This window comes from Crocuta crocuta, unplaced genomic scaffold, assembly GCF_008692635.1.
Source record: "Crocuta crocuta isolate KB4526 unplaced genomic scaffold, BGI_CrCroc_1.0 scaffold179, whole genome shotgun sequence".
NCBI classification, from domain to species: domain Eukaryota; kingdom Metazoa; phylum Chordata; class Mammalia; order Carnivora; family Hyaenidae; genus Crocuta; species Crocuta crocuta.
In genome coordinates, this window is record NW_027551568.1 from 6,642,852 (window position 1) to 6,660,815 (window position 17,964).

General features: G+C 48.3%; 1 protein-coding gene and 1 long non-coding RNA gene across 2 annotated transcripts in view; one reads left to right on the forward strand and one right to left on the reverse strand.

The window, feature by feature from the left end:
- Positions 1-119, reverse strand: part of WDR1 (WD repeat domain 1) — a 39,638-nt gene extending 39,519 nt beyond the window's left edge. The window contains exon 1 of the mRNA XM_077750387.1: positions 38-119. Within this exon, the coding sequence (XP_077606513.1) occupies positions 38-119 (82 nt within the window). The remainder of the gene's footprint in view (positions 1-37) is intronic.
- Positions 120-13,667: 13,548 nt separating this feature from the next.
- The window catches only part of LOC144220340 (uncharacterized), a 177,526-nt gene continuing 173,229 nt past the window's right edge, over positions 13,668-17,964 (forward strand). Inside the window, exon 1 of the long non-coding RNA XR_013331703.1 lies at positions 13,668-13,848. This is a non-coding gene — a long non-coding RNA (uncharacterized LOC144220340). The remainder of the gene's footprint in view (positions 13,849-17,964) is intronic.

The following is a 17,964-nucleotide window of genomic DNA, read 5'->3' on the forward strand; positions in this document are numbered from 1 at the left end:
GGGCTGTAGCGGGGGGCTGCGGAAGCCTTGTCCGTGCCTGTGTTTGCGTAGCGGGCGTTCCCGAGCCGCCAGCCTTCCGGCCGAGGCTGCGTGGGCGCCCCTTCGGGTTTTGCAAACATAGTGGGCTTTTTGTTTTTTTCTTTCTAGAGGCTAGGCTGAAGGGGAGTCGCCCTTAGAAAACAGTCCCTCGCAGCAGAAACTTCAGGGAGTGTTTCTTTCTGACCCCAAACTCTCTCTCTCTCAAAAGTTCTTTAGAAAGCTAAGAAGCTGAGAGCAAAGGGGAATCTGGGTTCTGAGAAAACCAAGGTTGGTTAATGACGGAGGCGGAAGGGAAAGGGGAACTTGGAAGGTCGGGGCAGCGGCTTGCAGGTGTCCTTCGAGCCTCACTTTTCAGCAGGGGGATGGTCTTCCTGAGCTGGGGCGGGGGATGAGCGAGAATCTGTAAGGCACCTGTGGGTGCTTAAGGCGTCTGAAGCCTGCGCTAGAAAACCTTAGAGGATGATGCTTGAATTCCTATTTTTCTGATCTGGGAAGTCTAGCGGGCTCTGTCTTTGAAATGTACCCAGGTCAATCGTCTCTTCCTTGGCTGGCTGTCCCACAGAATCAAGCCCTGAATGCTCATCTGGGCAACCGCAGGTGCTTGTTACCCGGTCTATTAGGCTCCTGCCCTCCTCCCACTTCAATTCAGTCCCTCCAGATTGCAGCCGGAATATTTCTTCTAGAAGCTGAAATCTATTTTTCCACTTTATGAAACTATAAAAGCTCTTAAGCTCAAAAGCTAAAGTCCTCAAAGTGGCCGACTGGGCCCTGAGTGATAACTCTCAGGGCACAAGAGACTCCGTCTACTGCCCTCAGCTCTGTCTTCCTTTGTCCCGCACACTGGCTGCCTTGTTCCAGGATGTCCCAGGCATATTCCTGCCCCAGGGCCCGGATGATCTGTTTCCTACCTTGAATTATTCTGATCTCCAGAAGTACTTAGCTGCTCCACGGTCTCCTCAATGAACATCCCCTTCCCTGACCAACTTACTTTAAGTCTCAAGCTTCCAGCCCTTGGAAACACGTTCCTGATCCTACCTTTCCTATGGTTTGCGTAGACTACACCCCCCTGGCCCACCTTAATGTGCAAATGGATGACCCCACACCAGAAATGCAATAAGAATGTTAACGTAGTCCTGTGAACGGAAGAACCGTAGAAGTGTTCCCTAAATCTTCGGACCAAGTGAGGATTCCTAAAACAAGTGGTCAAGCAGGTGTTGGCTTAACTAGAGACACCGGGATTTAATTATCAGACCTTAATGAGACTGGAGGTTCAAAACCGGTGGATTTAAGTTCACTTCTAGGGTATTTACGTAGTGGAAGAACCTACTGGAAGTAAAACTAAGGCACCCAACCTCAAGCACTTGGAGCTTTAGCATGTATACGTAAAAGCTTTTCTTAGGTTTGTTTTCCAAGCAGCATGAAATCCAAGTAAAACATTCTGCAGACACCTGGCTGCTAGCTTGTGGTGCTGATTTGTGGGCTTGGGGTGGATGTGGCGGTAGGGATGGGGATCCTGCCCCTAGCTTAAAAGAAAAAAAAAGTCTACAGACCTGACTTGGCAGGTAGTTCCAGAGTGAAAAGGAAGGAAAAGGACACCAGGGCGTTATTCTTCTGGCTCCTCTCCGGTGTGAGAAATAAACCTAATTTTGAGACAATGACCTAATCAAAGGAGGGATGCCGAGACTCCGAGCACTGTGAAGCGAGGCTTTAACCAATGTTCTTGCAAGAGCCGGTATCAAAACAGGCACAGTGGGGGCAGTTACAGCAGGTAACTTCTAGGGTGCAAGTCCCTCCTCTCCCCACCCCCGCCCCAGATTCCTCATTGGCAGAGTACTGCGGAGGTTATAGCCTTCTCTGGAAGTCAGCTATACCCACGTAAGGCAAAAACTGCATTCCTTGAGGGCCGCAGAGACTTCAGTTTTTTGGTGCGTACTCCTTGCAAAGCCCGAGAAAATAGGCCCGCATAATAGAGACGGGGAGAACCAGGAAGTGCGGGATCTAAGGGTTTGGAACTCGGGTGGGGGCGAGGAGGTTCATACGTATTTCAAATAGGTTGTAAACCTATTAATTAGACAGCACAGATTTTGTTTGTGAAAATGAATCCTCACTTCTCACATCTGGAACGTTCTGTTTGGGTTGTCTAAGCTGTAAGGGCTTTGTGAGCCCTGAGGGATATGTGCTATGACTAGCCGTAGTTCTAGCACTTTTCCTTGGGGGCTCCTCCCTTACATACACCTTGGCTAATACAACCTCCTTAACAGCCTGCCCTCGGTCTCCAGTGGGGACCCTGGATTTCTATCCTGGTGGCTCCTACTGTGTTGGCCCAGCCAATTCTCCTGACAATTCACTTCTGTTCCCAACTGCCTCCCTGGCATCTCAGGGGAGTCCCCAAGGCACTTCCTGGGATGCAATAGCCTAAGACCAACCACCACCACCACCCCTATCTCTCCTGCACAGGGCCGATTCTCTGAGGTCTCCCTTTCCACAGCAACCAATAATCCCTGTCTCTGGCTACACTGGTCAGAAACCGTACTCAGCCCTATCTTACCCCCACATTCAACTCTTCCCAAATCCGGTTCCTTTGAATACCTGTATCTCTTAAACCAAACGCTTCGTCTCCTAAACACTGTTGGGCTTCAAGCTTTCTCGCCTCCTCTGGGCTAATTTACCACTTGCTAACTGCCGTGTCCACTCAGAGCTTAGGGTAACCTCAAACCATATCGGCAACCCCCACATCTATCCACATGTAGGCCTGGGCAGGATGTTCGTCTCTAAGGTCCCAGGGGACCCAGGCTTCGGCTGGCTCTCCAGTAGCTCTGTCCCTGGGTCTTTTCCAGCCCCAGGGGCTACCTCAGTGCTGCTCTGCTTTGTACAGCGGCTGCTTGGGGGCTGTTGCACCTGCGGTTTCTGAGCCTTCCCAGACCCCCTAGGGCAACCCGGTTGCAGTTGTTTGAATTGGGTAACTGATCAAACCCTTAGATGGGCTTCCAGGAGGAAGTCCAAGGCCTCGCCGCTTCATCTCAGTTCCGTTCTGCCAAATACTTCGTGGTGAAAAGGCTCCACAAGAATTGACCTGAGCACGCTTAGCCTAGGAGTCCTTGTTTCCTCTTCCATAAATGAAGAACTTACAGGAGACCTTTGAGGTTCCCGCTTCCAGAAGCTTTGCAGAAAAACGATGGCGTAATCACAGGAATTCTGACCTGTGCAAGGCCTGTAAACCTACTTGCATACTTCCAACCCTCCTGTTTTCCTGTCCAGGATTCAGAAAGCGATCTCTTCCTGTTAAAGAACATCAGGCCCTCTCCAAAGGGTACTGTGCCAGATGCTGGAAGAGCACAAGATGGGCGCTGATCCTCTAGAAGAGGTCGTGGTTGGACTAGTCCATCTCCTGGAGGCAGGGCCCTGTATGGTGGGGGCACCTCCCCATCATGGGCTCAGTTTTCTCTAGAAGGCTTGGTCTGTTTCCTGGTTTCTACCCTGCCATTTGTAAGCTGCCTTGGGTAAAACCACGCTTGACCATCTCTAGAGTGTTACTACAACACTCGCCATCTCTAAGCTGGCCATACTGCTGTCCTCTCCAACTGGCCACGAGCAGCCCCTCACTCGGAAATGGCCAGGGAAACCTCATCCGGGTTTGGCTCAAGGGTCAAACCCCTAGTTTAGCTATGAATGGGAGTGAAGTAGCATGGGGCAAACCTAGCTGTAGGCTACACACCCCATGATTCTGGAAGCCTGGGGGCAGCAGGGCTTTGGGCTGCCCTCCTAGAAGGCAGAACTTTTGGGAGTGGGGCCATCACCCAAAAAGCTCTCTTGCTTTTGTTCTGTCAAAGACGATTGATCATGCAAACCCCTGACCTGCCTGTGTAAACCCATAGAAGGGTGTTCACCTCTGCTGTGTGAATTCTCCAACCCTGAATGTAACACCTTGCTGTGGATGCCTCCTGAGGCTGCTTAACTGAAAACAAATGGTACTTAATGACCCGTGGGGGACCCTGCTTTGCCAAATGATTGCCCCTCCCCTTTAACCAGTGAGACCAGAGTTCAAATTCCTGTAAGCCATAGGAACTTGTGCCTTTTCCCATTTGAGCTTCTCTACAGCTAGATCTACCTCTATGAGAACTCTGTATTCCTACATAGCTTCAGACTAAGCACAGTTTAGAAAACATATTCGGTTACTGACCTTAGTTCTTCAAAGCCATGCTTCTGGACCACTAAACCTGTGCTATCTGATCATCCTAACCTGGTTTGAGACTTGGACTTGCACAGCTTCACTCTTTGAGCACAGAACTGTGAGCCAGACCCTTGGCTTCCCTGTCTTTGCACGAAGACCTTCTGTAAGTTGTAGAATGAATACAGTAGCTGCTTTTGCTTTTCTCTGCTGCCTGCTACTTGGTGCAGCAGGTGAAATGGTGCCCTGAAGAGAAGTAGAGTCCTGTCCTCCCCTCTGCCTCCCTTGAAGGAAGGGCTCTTTCTTAGACTTGCCCTAACCCTCCTGTGAGCCAGGCACTGACCTGGATGCCCTCCTTTGCTTCAAAGCTTAGGACTTGCCCGAGTTTTCAAAGCAAAGGGCTACAATCAAGATTCAAACTTGGGCTCTGGAGAAAGCAGACCTACCTGTTGCCCTTCATGGGTAAAGGGCTGAACAAGAGCAGCACAGCGTTTGCGAATCTTGGCGTTACTGAACAGGCCACTTGATCCCATTCCAGTAAGTGGGGGAGTACAGTAGCTTTTGGGGCAAGTGCAGGATGTCCATCGTTCTCCAGTTGAAAAGCTCTGTTCTTGAAGAAATCCACAGAATTACTATGCCTTTTTTTTCCTGACTTACACCAGAAAATGACCTGGCTGTCATGTCAGTCACCATCTGGCTCTGGGGACCTCTGTCCAGGTTGTACCCACGAAGCAGGAACATGGCTTACATGATCCCTTAACAATCTACAATGCTTTGGAGGATCTAGTCTGAGGGCTCTGCTGGCATCCTTGCTGATGACCTGGAGCCTTGGGTCTAAGCAAGCTCTCTTTTCTGTAGAAAGTCTAGTATAACCCCCAGGCCTTTCCCCTGATCTGGTCAGCACTGGGATCCTTCTCCCTGGCTGTTGCAGGCATGGAGAAATTCTGAACCACTGCATACAGAGTACAGGGCATGTTTGCACCCCAGTTCTGCGGAACTGACTTTAGCCCACTTCCCAAATAGCTCTGAAGATCCTTGAAGTGCTAAAGCACTCCAGAAATCATCCCAGTTTCTGCTGATCCTTCCCGCTCCAGAGGAGTCACTGGTGGTTTCCAAACTCCCTTCACACTATTGGTCTGTCTTCTAGTCTGCTCCAAGAGGTGAACCAGAGGCTGTTTATCCCAAAGCCTAGAAAACCCAAGGCATGGTTTGGCTTTTTTTTTTTTTTTAAATGGTGGAGAGGACTCTAGTCTTCTTTTGTGGAGAGGGACATGGATTTGCTGGATGCACTCAGTTTCTTTGCCCTCTGCGGGGAGGAGTGGTCATCTGGACCAGTAGCTTAGCCTAGGGAACTGGCTAAGTGTAGCTGAGCCCTCTCAGTGCTCCGAGCACGGAGAACAGGTGCTCTGCTTCCTCCAGTGGGTAGGATGTTTGGGTAGAGATTCCTCGCCCCTAGAGCAGGGACCTGCTGTTGGTTTGCCTTGTGGCTGGGAAAGGCGTATTCATTTGCTAGAGCGCTCGTGGTTAAGTACCATAAGCTAAGTGGCTTTAAGCAACACACTCTCTCCGTCTGATAATGGCGGAGTCCGATCCTTCTGCAGGATATGAGGAGAAACCTGTTCCATGCCTGTCTACCATCTTCTGGGATTTGGGGGCGATCTTTGCCTCTTCCAGAAGCCTCACCATGATCTCTGCCTTCATGTTCGTGGGCATTCTGCCTGAGTATCCATGAGCCAAACCACCCCCTTATAAGGACACAAGCCCTATGGGATTGAGGCCTACCTGCTTTAGTACGACCTCCTCATAATAGAGGACATCAGCAATGGCCGTATTTCCAATTCTTCTTAGGTACTGGGATTTAGAACTTGAATGTGTCATTGGGTATACGTCTCCATCCATAAAAACAGGTAAAGAGCTTGCTGATTTCCCTGGATTGTCCTCCCCTCTGACCCTGAGGCCTCCTTGGAGGGAGAGACCCAAGATGCTTGAGTGTGCAGACATACACTTCAGCAATGACAGCATTGACATGAGAGGTTGCCACCCATTTTTGGAGTACCTGCCCTTGGGGAAAACCACCTAGGGTGCAAACAGACTGATGGGCAGGTGTCCTACTAAAGGGCCCCCAAAGAAGTAATACAACAGCTATTCCCTATCCCATTCCCTGATCTGGCTTCCATTCTAAAATGCTCAAATATGGCAGCTTAGAATACACAGCAGCCTTTAGAATAGACCCTGGGGAATATTTTTGCCATGTTTGGTAGTTATGTGGCATCTGGTGCTGCCCTTGGGGCTGTGAGCCCAATTTCTTAGACTGACTTAGTATAGCCATGAAGGTACTTCCGCATCCAAGTGCGGCCGCAGGGTGGAGGCTGAAATAGATGGCCAGGAGCTGCTGTTTGGCGTCAATGTCCCCAGCTTCTGTCTGGGCCTGGAGAAGGCCTTAGGCCTCTCGTCCTGGGTGAGCGGGCTCCAGGCCCTACCAGTGGCCTTGTTGGGATTGGATGGATAGTCGGCCTGGCCTCTGCATGGACAGCTTGAAATGTGTATTTCTTATTTGAGAGATAGCATGAGCAGGGGAGGGTCAGAGAGGGGGAGACAGAATCCAAAACAGGCTCCAGGCTCTGAGCTGGCTGTCAGCACAGAGCCCGATGCAGGGCTCAAACCCACAAACCGTGAGATCATGACCTGAGCCAAAGTCGGACGCTTAACTGACTGAGGCACCCAGGTGCCCCAAAATCTGTGTTTTTAATGTTCATTTCCAAGGCAGTAGCTCTAAAGGGAGACTGCAGAAGTGAGGCTGGAGATGAATGTGTTTTGACTCTGACATCAAAGTTAATGGATTAAGTAGCACCACCACGCACATCTAGGGGTGATTGGCATCTAGTTTTGATTTTTTTTTATTCAGTTGACCATTACATCAGGTGTATAACTGATTACTTCCATACAACACCTGGTGCTCATCACAAGTGCATTTAATCCCTACCCTCTATTTCATCCATCCTAACTCTTCTGATAACTGCTTGTTCCGTAAGAATGTTGCTAGACTTATCTTCCCCTTTATTTTCTTAAAATCACCTGAGTGAAATCATTATAGTATTTGCCTTCCTGAGTTATTTTGCTTGGCATAATCTAACTCCGTGTCTGCAAATGGCAAGATTCTATTCTTTTTAATGGCCAAGTAATAGTCCACGGGACATAAATAGCCCATCCTTATCCATCAGTTGGTGGATATTTGGGCTACTTCTATAACTTGGCTATTGCAGGTAGTGCTGCTATAAACATGGAGGTTCATGTATCCTTTGAGTTAGTATTTTTGTAAGTCCTTGGGTAAATACCTAGTAGTACAATTGCTTGATTGTGGGGTAGTCCGATTTTCAACGTCTTGAGGAGCCTCCATACTGTTTTCCACAATGGCTGCAGCAGTTTGCATTCCCACCAGCAGTGCAAGAGGGGTCCCCTTTCTCCACCTCCTTGTCAACAGCTGTTTTTAGCCATTGTGACAGGTGAGGGGTATCCCTTGTGGACTTGTCTTTCCCTGAGGAGAGATGTTGAACGGTGTCTGTTGGCCATCTGTTTGTCTTTGGAGAAATGTCTTTTCTGGTCTCCTGCCCACTTTTTAATTGGATCATTTTTTTAACCTTTGAGAGAAAGCGTGAAGAGGGGAGGGGGAGCAGGCTCCATGCTGAGCATGGAGCCCAATGCAGGACTCACTCTCAAAACTGAGATCCTCACCTGAGCCGAAATCAAGAGTCTGATACTTAACCAACTGAGCCACCCCAGGCACCCCCTCAGTGTCCAGCTTTAAAAATCTATAAGAAAACTTAGATACTAACCCTTTGCCATCAGATCTGTCCTTTGCAAATATCTTCCATCTCGTAGGTTTCCTTTTAGTTCTGTTTCCTTTGCTGTGCAGAATCTTCTTACCTTAATTGTTTTTGCTTTTGTTTCCCTTGCCTCAGGAGACCTATCTAAAAAGTTGCTACAGCTAATGTCAGAGTATTGCCGGTGTTCCCTTCTAGGATTTCTGTGGCTTCAGGTCTCACATCTAGGTCGTGAATCCATCTTGAATTTTTGTGTATGGTGTACAAAAGTGGTCCCATTTCATTCTTGCATGTTGCTGTCTAGTTGTCCCAACACCATTTGTGAAGGGATGATCTTTTTCCCCGTTGGATTTTCCTTCCTGCGTTGACCATATAGTTGTGGGGTTTATTTCCGGTTTTTCTATTCTATTCATTGATCTAAGGTGTTCATTTTTGTGCCAAGACCATACTGTAGGACTACTGCTTTGTAATATGATTGAAGTACAGAATAGTGATGCCTCCAGCTTTTCTTTCAATGTTGCTTTGGCTAGGAGTGCCAGGCTGGTTCAAATAGTAGAGCATGTGACTCTTGATCCATAGGGTTGTGAGTTTAAGCCCCATTTTGGTCTTGGAGCTTACTTAAATTCTTCGGGTTTTTTTTTCCCCCCCTTTTAAACAAGGTTTGTAGTCTTCTCTGGATATGTCCACCCCATTGAAGCCCTAAAGGTCTTTGGGCTGTAGTTGTTGGTTCTCAAGAATGGGTAGGTACTCAGATGTCTGAGAGGTCTACCACCACCACCTCCAAACTGAAGGATGGTGCAGCACTGGCTACTGTGGAGACTTAAATGTAGGAGAGGGAGTGTGGGTCCTTAAGAGGCTTGTCCATGTAGGTTAGATGACAAATTCAGGCAGCATGTTTGCACGTTAGCCATGCACCTAGTGTCTGCCTGCTATGTTGTGGATATCGAATAAATGATTTCCATCCTGTACCACTAGAAATCAATGGGGAAGAAGCTTTTAAGTTCCAAGAGTGTTGGAATCCGGTGTTCTAGTGGTGATCTTTGTAACATTTACACCTTAGCTGCAAATGCCTTCTTAGAGCAGAAACTGAGCCATTCCAGTGAATGGCTGCTTGTGTAGCCCAGTATTTCTGTATTGGCTCACAAAGGGCTTATTTCAACCCTTCAACCCTCTTGATGCCCACCAACCACACCCCACTTCCTAGTACAGAAGTACTTGAAGGAATCAAGCCAACACCTGATGTTTCAGTTATGTGGACTGTGTCCATTCATGGAATCCTGCTTTGATATTAGATGAAAGATGTGCACACCCTTGGCATTAAGGTTGTGCACATTGAAGAATTGGACAAATGGAAAACCTTCTGGAGCTTAGGCTTTCTGTAGCCCTCTGTAAAATTGAGTGCATTGTGGGAAAACAGCATAAGATTGTTGTATTGGAAGTAGCCTGGAAGAATAGGAGTGTCTCCGTGTACCAGGCATCATGCCAGGGAGCTGGAGGTGCTGTGGAAACCTGGGGCTTGATGCCATCCTTCAAATTAAGGTTGGAGAAAATAGCTCCTAGGAGAAAACTCCAAAGTTGAAACCTGAAGGAGTAGGTGTATGGATGGTGATGAAGGAATAATGTATGTCCACAGAAAACTGGCCAAAGTTGGCCCTAAAGAATGCTGGTAGTGGGAGAGCGAGAGGGCGAGAGGGAGTCCTGAGGCAGTTTCCTTGCAGTCCTGGTCTCTCTCAAGAGACTCTCATGGAAGGAAGTGTTAAGGTATCTGAAACAAGAAGAGGATCAGATTTACGGCTCAATGCCATTTCCCTGGCCTCGGTGGAGCAAGGTTGGAAGTGGGGGGACCAGCGGGAGACCCAGAGGAAACAGGGTGAGAACATGGTGGCAGGTGGGGATAGAGGAGTGAATACACAGATGTGCTGGCCATGAGATGCACTGAACTACGCTTGATGTGGATGAAGCCAGGAGCAGGAGTCCAGGAATGCCTGATACCTGGGTGCTGAGTGCTTCAGTCCCTAAGCACTAAGCCACCAAGCATCAAGCGATCAATCTACATGCTTTACGCCTACTAGCATTAGTCATTCCCCAGAGCCAGCGATTGCAAACCAGCTCCCAGGACCCCTGACTTACTGTAAAGGAGTAAAGCAGCTAGGGCTAACCTGTTTGTTTTTAAGCACTACCAAAAAAAAATTCAGTCTCTTTATAAACACTGCACATGCCAAACGTGATATTCTTAAAGAACTGCAGTTAGACCATGACTCTCCTGGGGTAAGTCATGGAGCTAGGTCTCCCTCTAAAAGGTCTACAGAGGCATCACAGCTATCAGGAATGTGGGGGGTCATGGTCCTAGCACTACATTTAAGATTTCTGGAAGTGATCGTATCATTGGGTACACTGCTCTGGGTCCTTTAAGTGTTTCCCACTGGCTAGAAAAACCAGTTCTACCTGTGTCTGGGGATTGGGTCCTAGGACCTGGCTCTGAGTGAATAAAGGTTGGTTTTTGTTTTGTGTCACTTTCCCCAATGACGCAAACATCTAAATTTAAGATGCACTGTGGACTTTGTAACCTCTCTCAACCTGGACAGCACTGGCCTTCAACCCTGAAGTTAGAGAGGACCTAGAATCCCAAAACTACTTCCTGTGAAGCTGTCTGATTAGGTGGCAGATCAACTCCTCCTGTGGCTGACTTGTTAATGATGGTGGCTAAATCATGCCTAGTGTAAAGGGAATCGGCTGAGCTTAATAGTATTCTGATAGTACAAAAGAAACCTTACAAATTAGCTCCAGGCTTAAGGGGATACTCGGCTGTAACTGTCTTATTCCCTTGGTAAACCAAGTGACTAAGATGACCGAATTGACACGATAGCAAGTAAGACCTTCATATGAAATAGCAGTTCTTAAATAAGTTGCTGCTTTAAGTCACCTGTACACACAGGACTCATAAAATTTAGGGAGATTTAGTCTTGTCAGTTAGCCGCATTGTTGACTTAATTCCAGATTAACTCCATGTGCCAAACTCTTGCCCTGCAGACAGGAACAGACTGCTTCACATGCCTGCTTCATTGGACAGAATGTATCAATGAGTCTCTGCCACACTGATTGTAATTGTTTTTGAGGCTTGGAGATAAAAGTGTTTTGTAGATTGTCAAAATTTGCTCTCCAGACATGACCAGTCAATGTGGACTATGTATTTAAAGTTCTACTGTGTTCAGACGATGTGCTAAGAGCCCAAGACCTCTCCGCTAAAAGTCTGGGTGTCACTAGGGCCCAGGGCTGTCTAGTGCCAGGGTCCTTGCTCATACCTATTGCTTTAGGATGTGTAAGGACTCCAAGGGGCCTAGTGTGGGGAGACTGACTTCTGCCCTGGCCAGGATTTCTTCGTGGGAATGAGGTTGATTACTTGTGGGGGAGGTTAGAAGTTGATAGTCTATAGCTAAAGGAAAAGTCTGGATAAGTTCAGATGGGAGGGCTGTTCCTACCTCTTGTGATCTGAAGGGACTTTGGGTAGAAATGGCTTTGGAGCTACAGGTTGCTGAGTATACAGAGGGTAAGCACAATGAAGGCTGGCAGCAGGTGTGGGGTGAATTAGTGCTAAGGATTGTCCTGGGGGACTATCCAGAGAGCAGGCCAGGGAAGGGCTAGCCTGAGTGTTGTACTTCTCCTGAGGGAGTGGTGGGTAAGCCTTTTGAGGCTTCTCGAAAAGGAAACTTCGCCAGCCTACTGCTTGAGGACCTGTCTGCTTCCTCCTGTCCCTCGGGACTGTCAGTGAATGCCCATTCTAGAGACTAGGCACTGCAGGGTGGACAGTGCTAAGGAGCATGGGAACAGGGACCACATTAGTATATCTATGGGAACACCTTTATAGTTGGGTCTCAGTCTATGGGAGCATTCAGTTCTGTGGCCACAGCAAGTTCAAGTCTATGGATAGGAATTCCTCAGGATAGGCATGTGCTGGTCCTTTCATGGCCTCTTGAAGTTAATCACCTTAATGCCAATTACTTAGATTAAGGCTGTATCTACGTGTGCTGGTGGTTCATTTGATCCCCTAAACCACCATGGTGCCCCAGTTTACAGTGAATATTGGCCAGTCCTAGACCAGCGCAGGTACAGGACTTGATTCTGTCACCAAGGGCTTGTCTTCTGTAATACTTCGGACCCCACATGGAAAGACCCCTGAATTCCTACTTTCAGAACTACAGATCAACATGAAATTATGAACTTGAACCCTTGTTTTCAGAAAATTTTCAGAAAATTTGCTGCTTGACTGTCTCTCCTAGTTCCCACATAACCAAGGCTCTTTTTGCTGCTTTATGCAATTGGTTGGAGTTAGGAAAATCGCCATTTTCAGCAATCGCTGTGTCCATTTTTAGAAACCTCAGCTGTACATAGCATTCTTTCAAATACTGGTAGATGGCAGAATGTTGCTGGCTTTCAGGAACTTGAGTTCTAAGTGCTGATTCCAGCTGAGCAAAAAGACTAGCCATTTCTTGAGGTTTCTTGGAAATTTGGTGCTAGGGTCATGGGTGGTATGCATTATTCTCTAAGAATCTTCCTTGGCTTCTGTGTTGGAATCTATCCTGGAATGCTGAGGATGAAGGGTCAAGAAATAACTACCTCCCCATGGAGGGGCATTCTTACCACCCTACTGGAGGGAGCTGTGATCTCTTACCTTCTCCCTCTTATTCACCATTGTCCTCACCACCAGGAAACCAGTTCCTCTGGGTGGTAAGGTCGCTGGTCTTATGTGTCCTGGCTTCTGGCTCTTGCTTTTTTGTTGGATCTACATGGCTGCTCTTGAAGTCCTGCAGTACATTTCCTCATGGAAGCTCACCCAATCGGACCTTCCCATACTTGGAATGGAGTGTTGGTGCCTAAATCAACCTTCGTCTCCTTGCCCTTGAGGTCTCTAGAAGGGAGCACACTCCAGGAACTCCTAACCAATGGCAATAGGTGAAACCCATTTGAAATGGTAAAGTTCATTGGAAAGAACTTAGATTCCAGCTTAATAGAGGACTTCTAACTTCTCACCAAGTGTATTTTTCACGTTGAGACTGATGACCAATTTGGAAGAATGTGCTTCCTGGTATGACCACAGAGGTCCTGGTGTTCTCTGGTTAAATTCCTGGCAGCTGTGGGCCACTCTGGCTGTGCTGGGTGAAGTTAGCCTCTATTATGGCTACAACTGGCTTTAGGCTGCATAGCCATGTGGAGTCTTGTAAGAGCTGGGAGTACCAAACATGTTGGCTGGTGGAACCTTCAGGCATGAGGCTTTAGCTGGGCTGGGAAAACCATCTTCATTAAGGCACACCTGTCTGCACCCTCACTTTGAGCAGACTCTAGGATTTGAGTGGAGAATTTCTTTTCTGGGGTCTGAAGACACTTGAGGTGGGGATGCCAGACACGGCACCAGAGCTTGTCCGCCAGACAGGAGCTCAGCTATCTCTTCTACCAACCCAGTCCTCTGATGCTTTTGGGGCCATGCTCACTGGGAAAAGTCCAACTTAAGCTAGGAGTGGAGCATGGAATGGAGCCAGGAGCGTTACCTGGCATCTACAGAGCCCTCGGTAGGTTGACCCTAGTGAACTAGATTATGACCTAAGCATGGAACTTAGCCAGAGAAACCTGCTTGGTGATGCAGTGCTGGATAGCTGGGAAGCCTGCTCTGGGACCAGAGTGGGTGAAGCCCCTCAAGGAGTGTGGAGGTGCATCCCTGGCCTGGCGTCTCTGGGTGTGCTGTTCTGTCCTGAGTAACTAGGGAGCTGACTTGGAGTGGCTCCAACACCCTGTACAAGCAAACTTGCTGTCTCCATAGCAACCATGGTATGTCCCCATCTATGCCAAGTTTTTCAAGACTCCGCCTGTCCCCTGGGGGCTGCTGCTAAGCCAGTGCTCCCTTTGGGGCCCTGGCTGTGGTATTCGCCAGAGGTAAAGCCTTGCTGGGCCTCACCCTATTGAGATGCTTGAGCTATGGGGATGGAGTCTCTGTATCAGTGAGGGCAAGCAAACTTGCCTCCTGTTAGATTAAGAGAACCCTGGGACTGCCACTGAATTTCAGTGCCTTCTTATCCTGTAGGAAACCTGAGGGTAATGGTCCTAGAGAGAAACCCCTGAAATGTCATTAGCATGAGTAGCCTTCAGTGTGCCCTCAGCACTAGAGAGAACACCGGGAATGGAGGGCGAGGGCTCCCTTGGGGAGAAGCTCAATGTGGTAACTGTGGGAACACCTTTGAAGAGTCCTTATCCCTTTGACGTGTGACACTTGACTATGGAGAAGAATCTTTCTGTGCTGGCCTCCCATTTTCCTGCATCCCGTGGGGGTGGGGGAAAACTGGCTCTCACTGGAGAGAAACTCTATGCATGCATTAAGCATGCTAAACAGGTAAAGAAGGGCTTCCCTTTTGTGGGCATCTGTCTCCGTGAAGGACAGTATGGCATCAATGTGGAGATGACCTCAGCATTCGTCAGTCTGAATTTTGAGTAAATCAGGATGGGGTTTAAGCATAGGTCTCTCCCTTGTTTACTGTAATTGAGTTGGTCAGGTTTACCATCGAGAAACCTTTTTGCAAGGCTACAACAAAGTTTCCATTAGTCGCCTGAAGGCCTGCTCCTCATCCTGAATAGCCCCTTTAGGTGAGTTGTGGGTTCCCTGGTGTTTGGGTCACCGCTTCTACTCCATAATGCTTATATAGAAGACCTTAAGATGGAAGGCCAGGGCCTGTGTGCGTTGCTTTGAGGACTTGGTGGTCAGGTGTGACTTCTGTGGGGACTGTACTGTTGTGCTGGTAGCTCCAAGATGGAGACTACTTTACCCTGGTCTTAAGTTCTAGTCCTGCAGCCTTGGCCATTTCTCTGTAGGAAGGCTGTCCTGCTAATCGTCCAGTGACAGATTAAAAACCCTCCATTCTGGGAGGACCATGGATACAGGAGGTTGGCCTAAAAGGGGGCAGATGGTCTTCCAACTTTCCTTTGCACTCATGACGTTCACTTCTGGTGTCTTGCCTCCCAGGTGTGACTTGATGTCCTGGAATAATAGAATTGCAGATGCAATAGAAGTAGGAGGAAGGGGAGACCATGAGGAACAACACGAATGGCCATGGGAATCCAGAAACTACTAGGTTGTGTGATGGGTTCAAATTAAGGACTCAACAAAACTGAATGAAATGTGGAAGTCCAGTCAAATAGAAAAGAACTTCAGTAAGAACAAACAACTCCTTAAAAAAAAAAAAAACCCCATTCTGAAGGGGGTACAGAGAAGGTTGGCTTTACCATTCTCCTGGCCCAACATCCTGGAATCCTAGCTTTGCCCTAAATGACCTTTCTTCATGTAGGGCTTTTCATTTAACACACCTGCTCTTAAAGTCTGTATTGGCCTCTTCATTAGCTAGAGGCCCTAGTCCATGAACAGGGAGCCCCAAATGTGACTGGATATCTGAAGGAGACCCAGGAAGGGGGAAAAGGGGCCAGCTCTGCCCAGGATCATGGAGCCTAAGTGGGCTCCCAATCCCTGGGAGGCCCTGGGAGGCCCGGACAGAGGTAGGATGGGGAAGGATCAGGCATCCCATTCTGGGAGTGTTGTGCCAGCTGGGTGAGGTGGGAAGAAGGGGGCCAGCAGCTTCTCCCAGTTACTTTGGAAGCGCCTCCCTTCATTGCACCCACTCAGTCCTGGCCATCTGGAATCTAAGACCAAGTCCTCCTTGTGGGAATCGGGACTTCCAATTGTAATCTAGCACCCAGCTGTGCCCTTCTCCAGTCCTTCTGGCAAACAGATCTTGGAACTTTTGAGGAACAATCTGTAAAACCTGGGTTACCTGGCTTAATTCAGGAGATAATGTCTGGACTTGCACATGGGTATGGGAATCCTTGGGGCAGAGTCCCCCATAGGGATGTGGACAAGGAGCTGGAGTCTGAGCACAGGATGGGGTTGCATCCGGGTACATTTTGGAGACTATAAACCTGTACGGAGTTTCTCATTTCTGGGCTGTAATGGAGATTGCCACATAAATCCTTAAAGAGAATAATGGGATGTTGTCATGGACATTGGAGGGCCCCACAGATTTCATGGTAACTGGATGAAAATGGGAGGGACTTGGGAAAGTGAAGGGCTGAAGAGGCCATTCCTGTCTGTATATGCGTGGAACCTTACCGAAAACAAAGTGTTCAATGTTGAAGACCCTGTAGGATGACCAGCATCCTCCGGGTGCCCAGGGCCTTCCAAGGGCACACAGGTAGGAGCCACCAAACAGGTAAAGCATGGAGACCTTGCTTGCCTCCTGTGAAGTTCCTAAAGCTGTACCACAGAGCCCAGGATGGGCCACAGTCCAAGGGGCTTCTTGGACGGCTTAGGAAAGGGGTATTGGGGAATCAGTTCATGAGACTTCCTGGTAGTGTCTGGAATACCAGAGGGCAGTGACCAATGCTGTAGCTGCTTATGGGGGCTTTGGCTGGCTGATTGGGGTGTAGGTGCTGGGCATTCTCATGGAAGCCTCCCTACACATACCTATGCCATGCTTGTGAGTTTGCAGGACATGTTAATTCTTTTACTTGACGCATGTCAAAATTCTACTTTCTGAGCTGGAGTCTGCTAGACCAGAAGCTCAATGATGGCAAGGAAAGTGTGCTGATGACTGTTTCTGGGACTTAGATTCCCAGTAAACTGTTGGCTCTCTGGATTTCCCAAGTATGTATACTATTGAAAAGAATGGTTAGGGACATTTGGAAGGGGAGTCCTGTTCCCTGGATCAAATTGAGGTTTCACCTTTTAGGGTGGACAGTGTGCTCAACCAAGGGCACTTGATAGTGGAGTTTAATCTGCTATGTATGAGTGGAGTGGGTAGTTGCTGGACGACCACCTGGTGTCTGATGTAGAAGCTCCTGAATTCTCAAACCTCCCTGACGATTCCTGCTTTCTGTGGTATATACTTTGTCCTCGGCGGTANACGAGGTGGGAGAATGGGGTCACAGATCCTGGTTCTTAGATGGGGGCCCACTGTATGCATTCTGAACATTTAATATCCTCCATCTGTAGACTATTCCTATTCACCAGGTATCTCTGCACTTTGCTGAACTGCTTGGATCAGATGATCTCCGCCTTAGGACCAGGAACCTCCTCTCTTCTCTGTGGCATCTGCATTTTCTTAAACAGCTCGAATCCCTGAAGGGCCTTTCATGGATTTCATTTTCCCATGTAGACTTTTGAGGGTGCTTCGTCTTTGTTAGTTTGAGCCAACTAGTCTTTGCTGGACTTTAATTCTGTTTGCTTTCCCCCTGACCTATGCTGATCTTCAATTGGAAGTGATGTATAAGCCTCACCTATAAATGAAGGCTAGCCCCTTCCTAGTTAGCTATCAGCTACAGAATTAGTATGTGAGGAAGCAGTGGTCTTTGATAGAAGGCAACAGTTTTCCTCTACAGGGCAGACCTCAGGTCATTGGTAGCCTTGAGTTGCCATGCAGATTTCCCTGAGCTATGGGGTGGGGCTCCTCTTGTACGAGTGGTGTGCCAGCATGGTACTAGAGCGGGACTTTCTTATACATAGGGTACACTGTAGGTTCATTCATTAGGTTTTCTGTTCTCAGTTCTCAGGATGAAACTGGGCCTTGCTTCATGGCTCACTTGTGCACCCACCATGATCGACTCAGGAAGGAAGGGAGGTTTTCCTTAGCTCTTTCCCCTCCAGACCGCGGTGGAGCCTCATCCAGATAATACTGAGCCCATGCTGCCCAAGATGGGGAGGATGGGGTCTCCACTCTGTCCTTGGCTGGACCGCTGGACCTCACCGGGGTCGTCTTGTAACACCAAGTGCTACAAATGCATGTGTCTTGTCCATGGGGGACTTGTGAACTCAGGGCTGGGCACCAAGATTTTCTCCCCGGTTTTGTTCCCTCAGCTGATGTTTTCTTGTTTGTTTGTTTTTTTTTTTTTTTTTTTTTTTTTGTC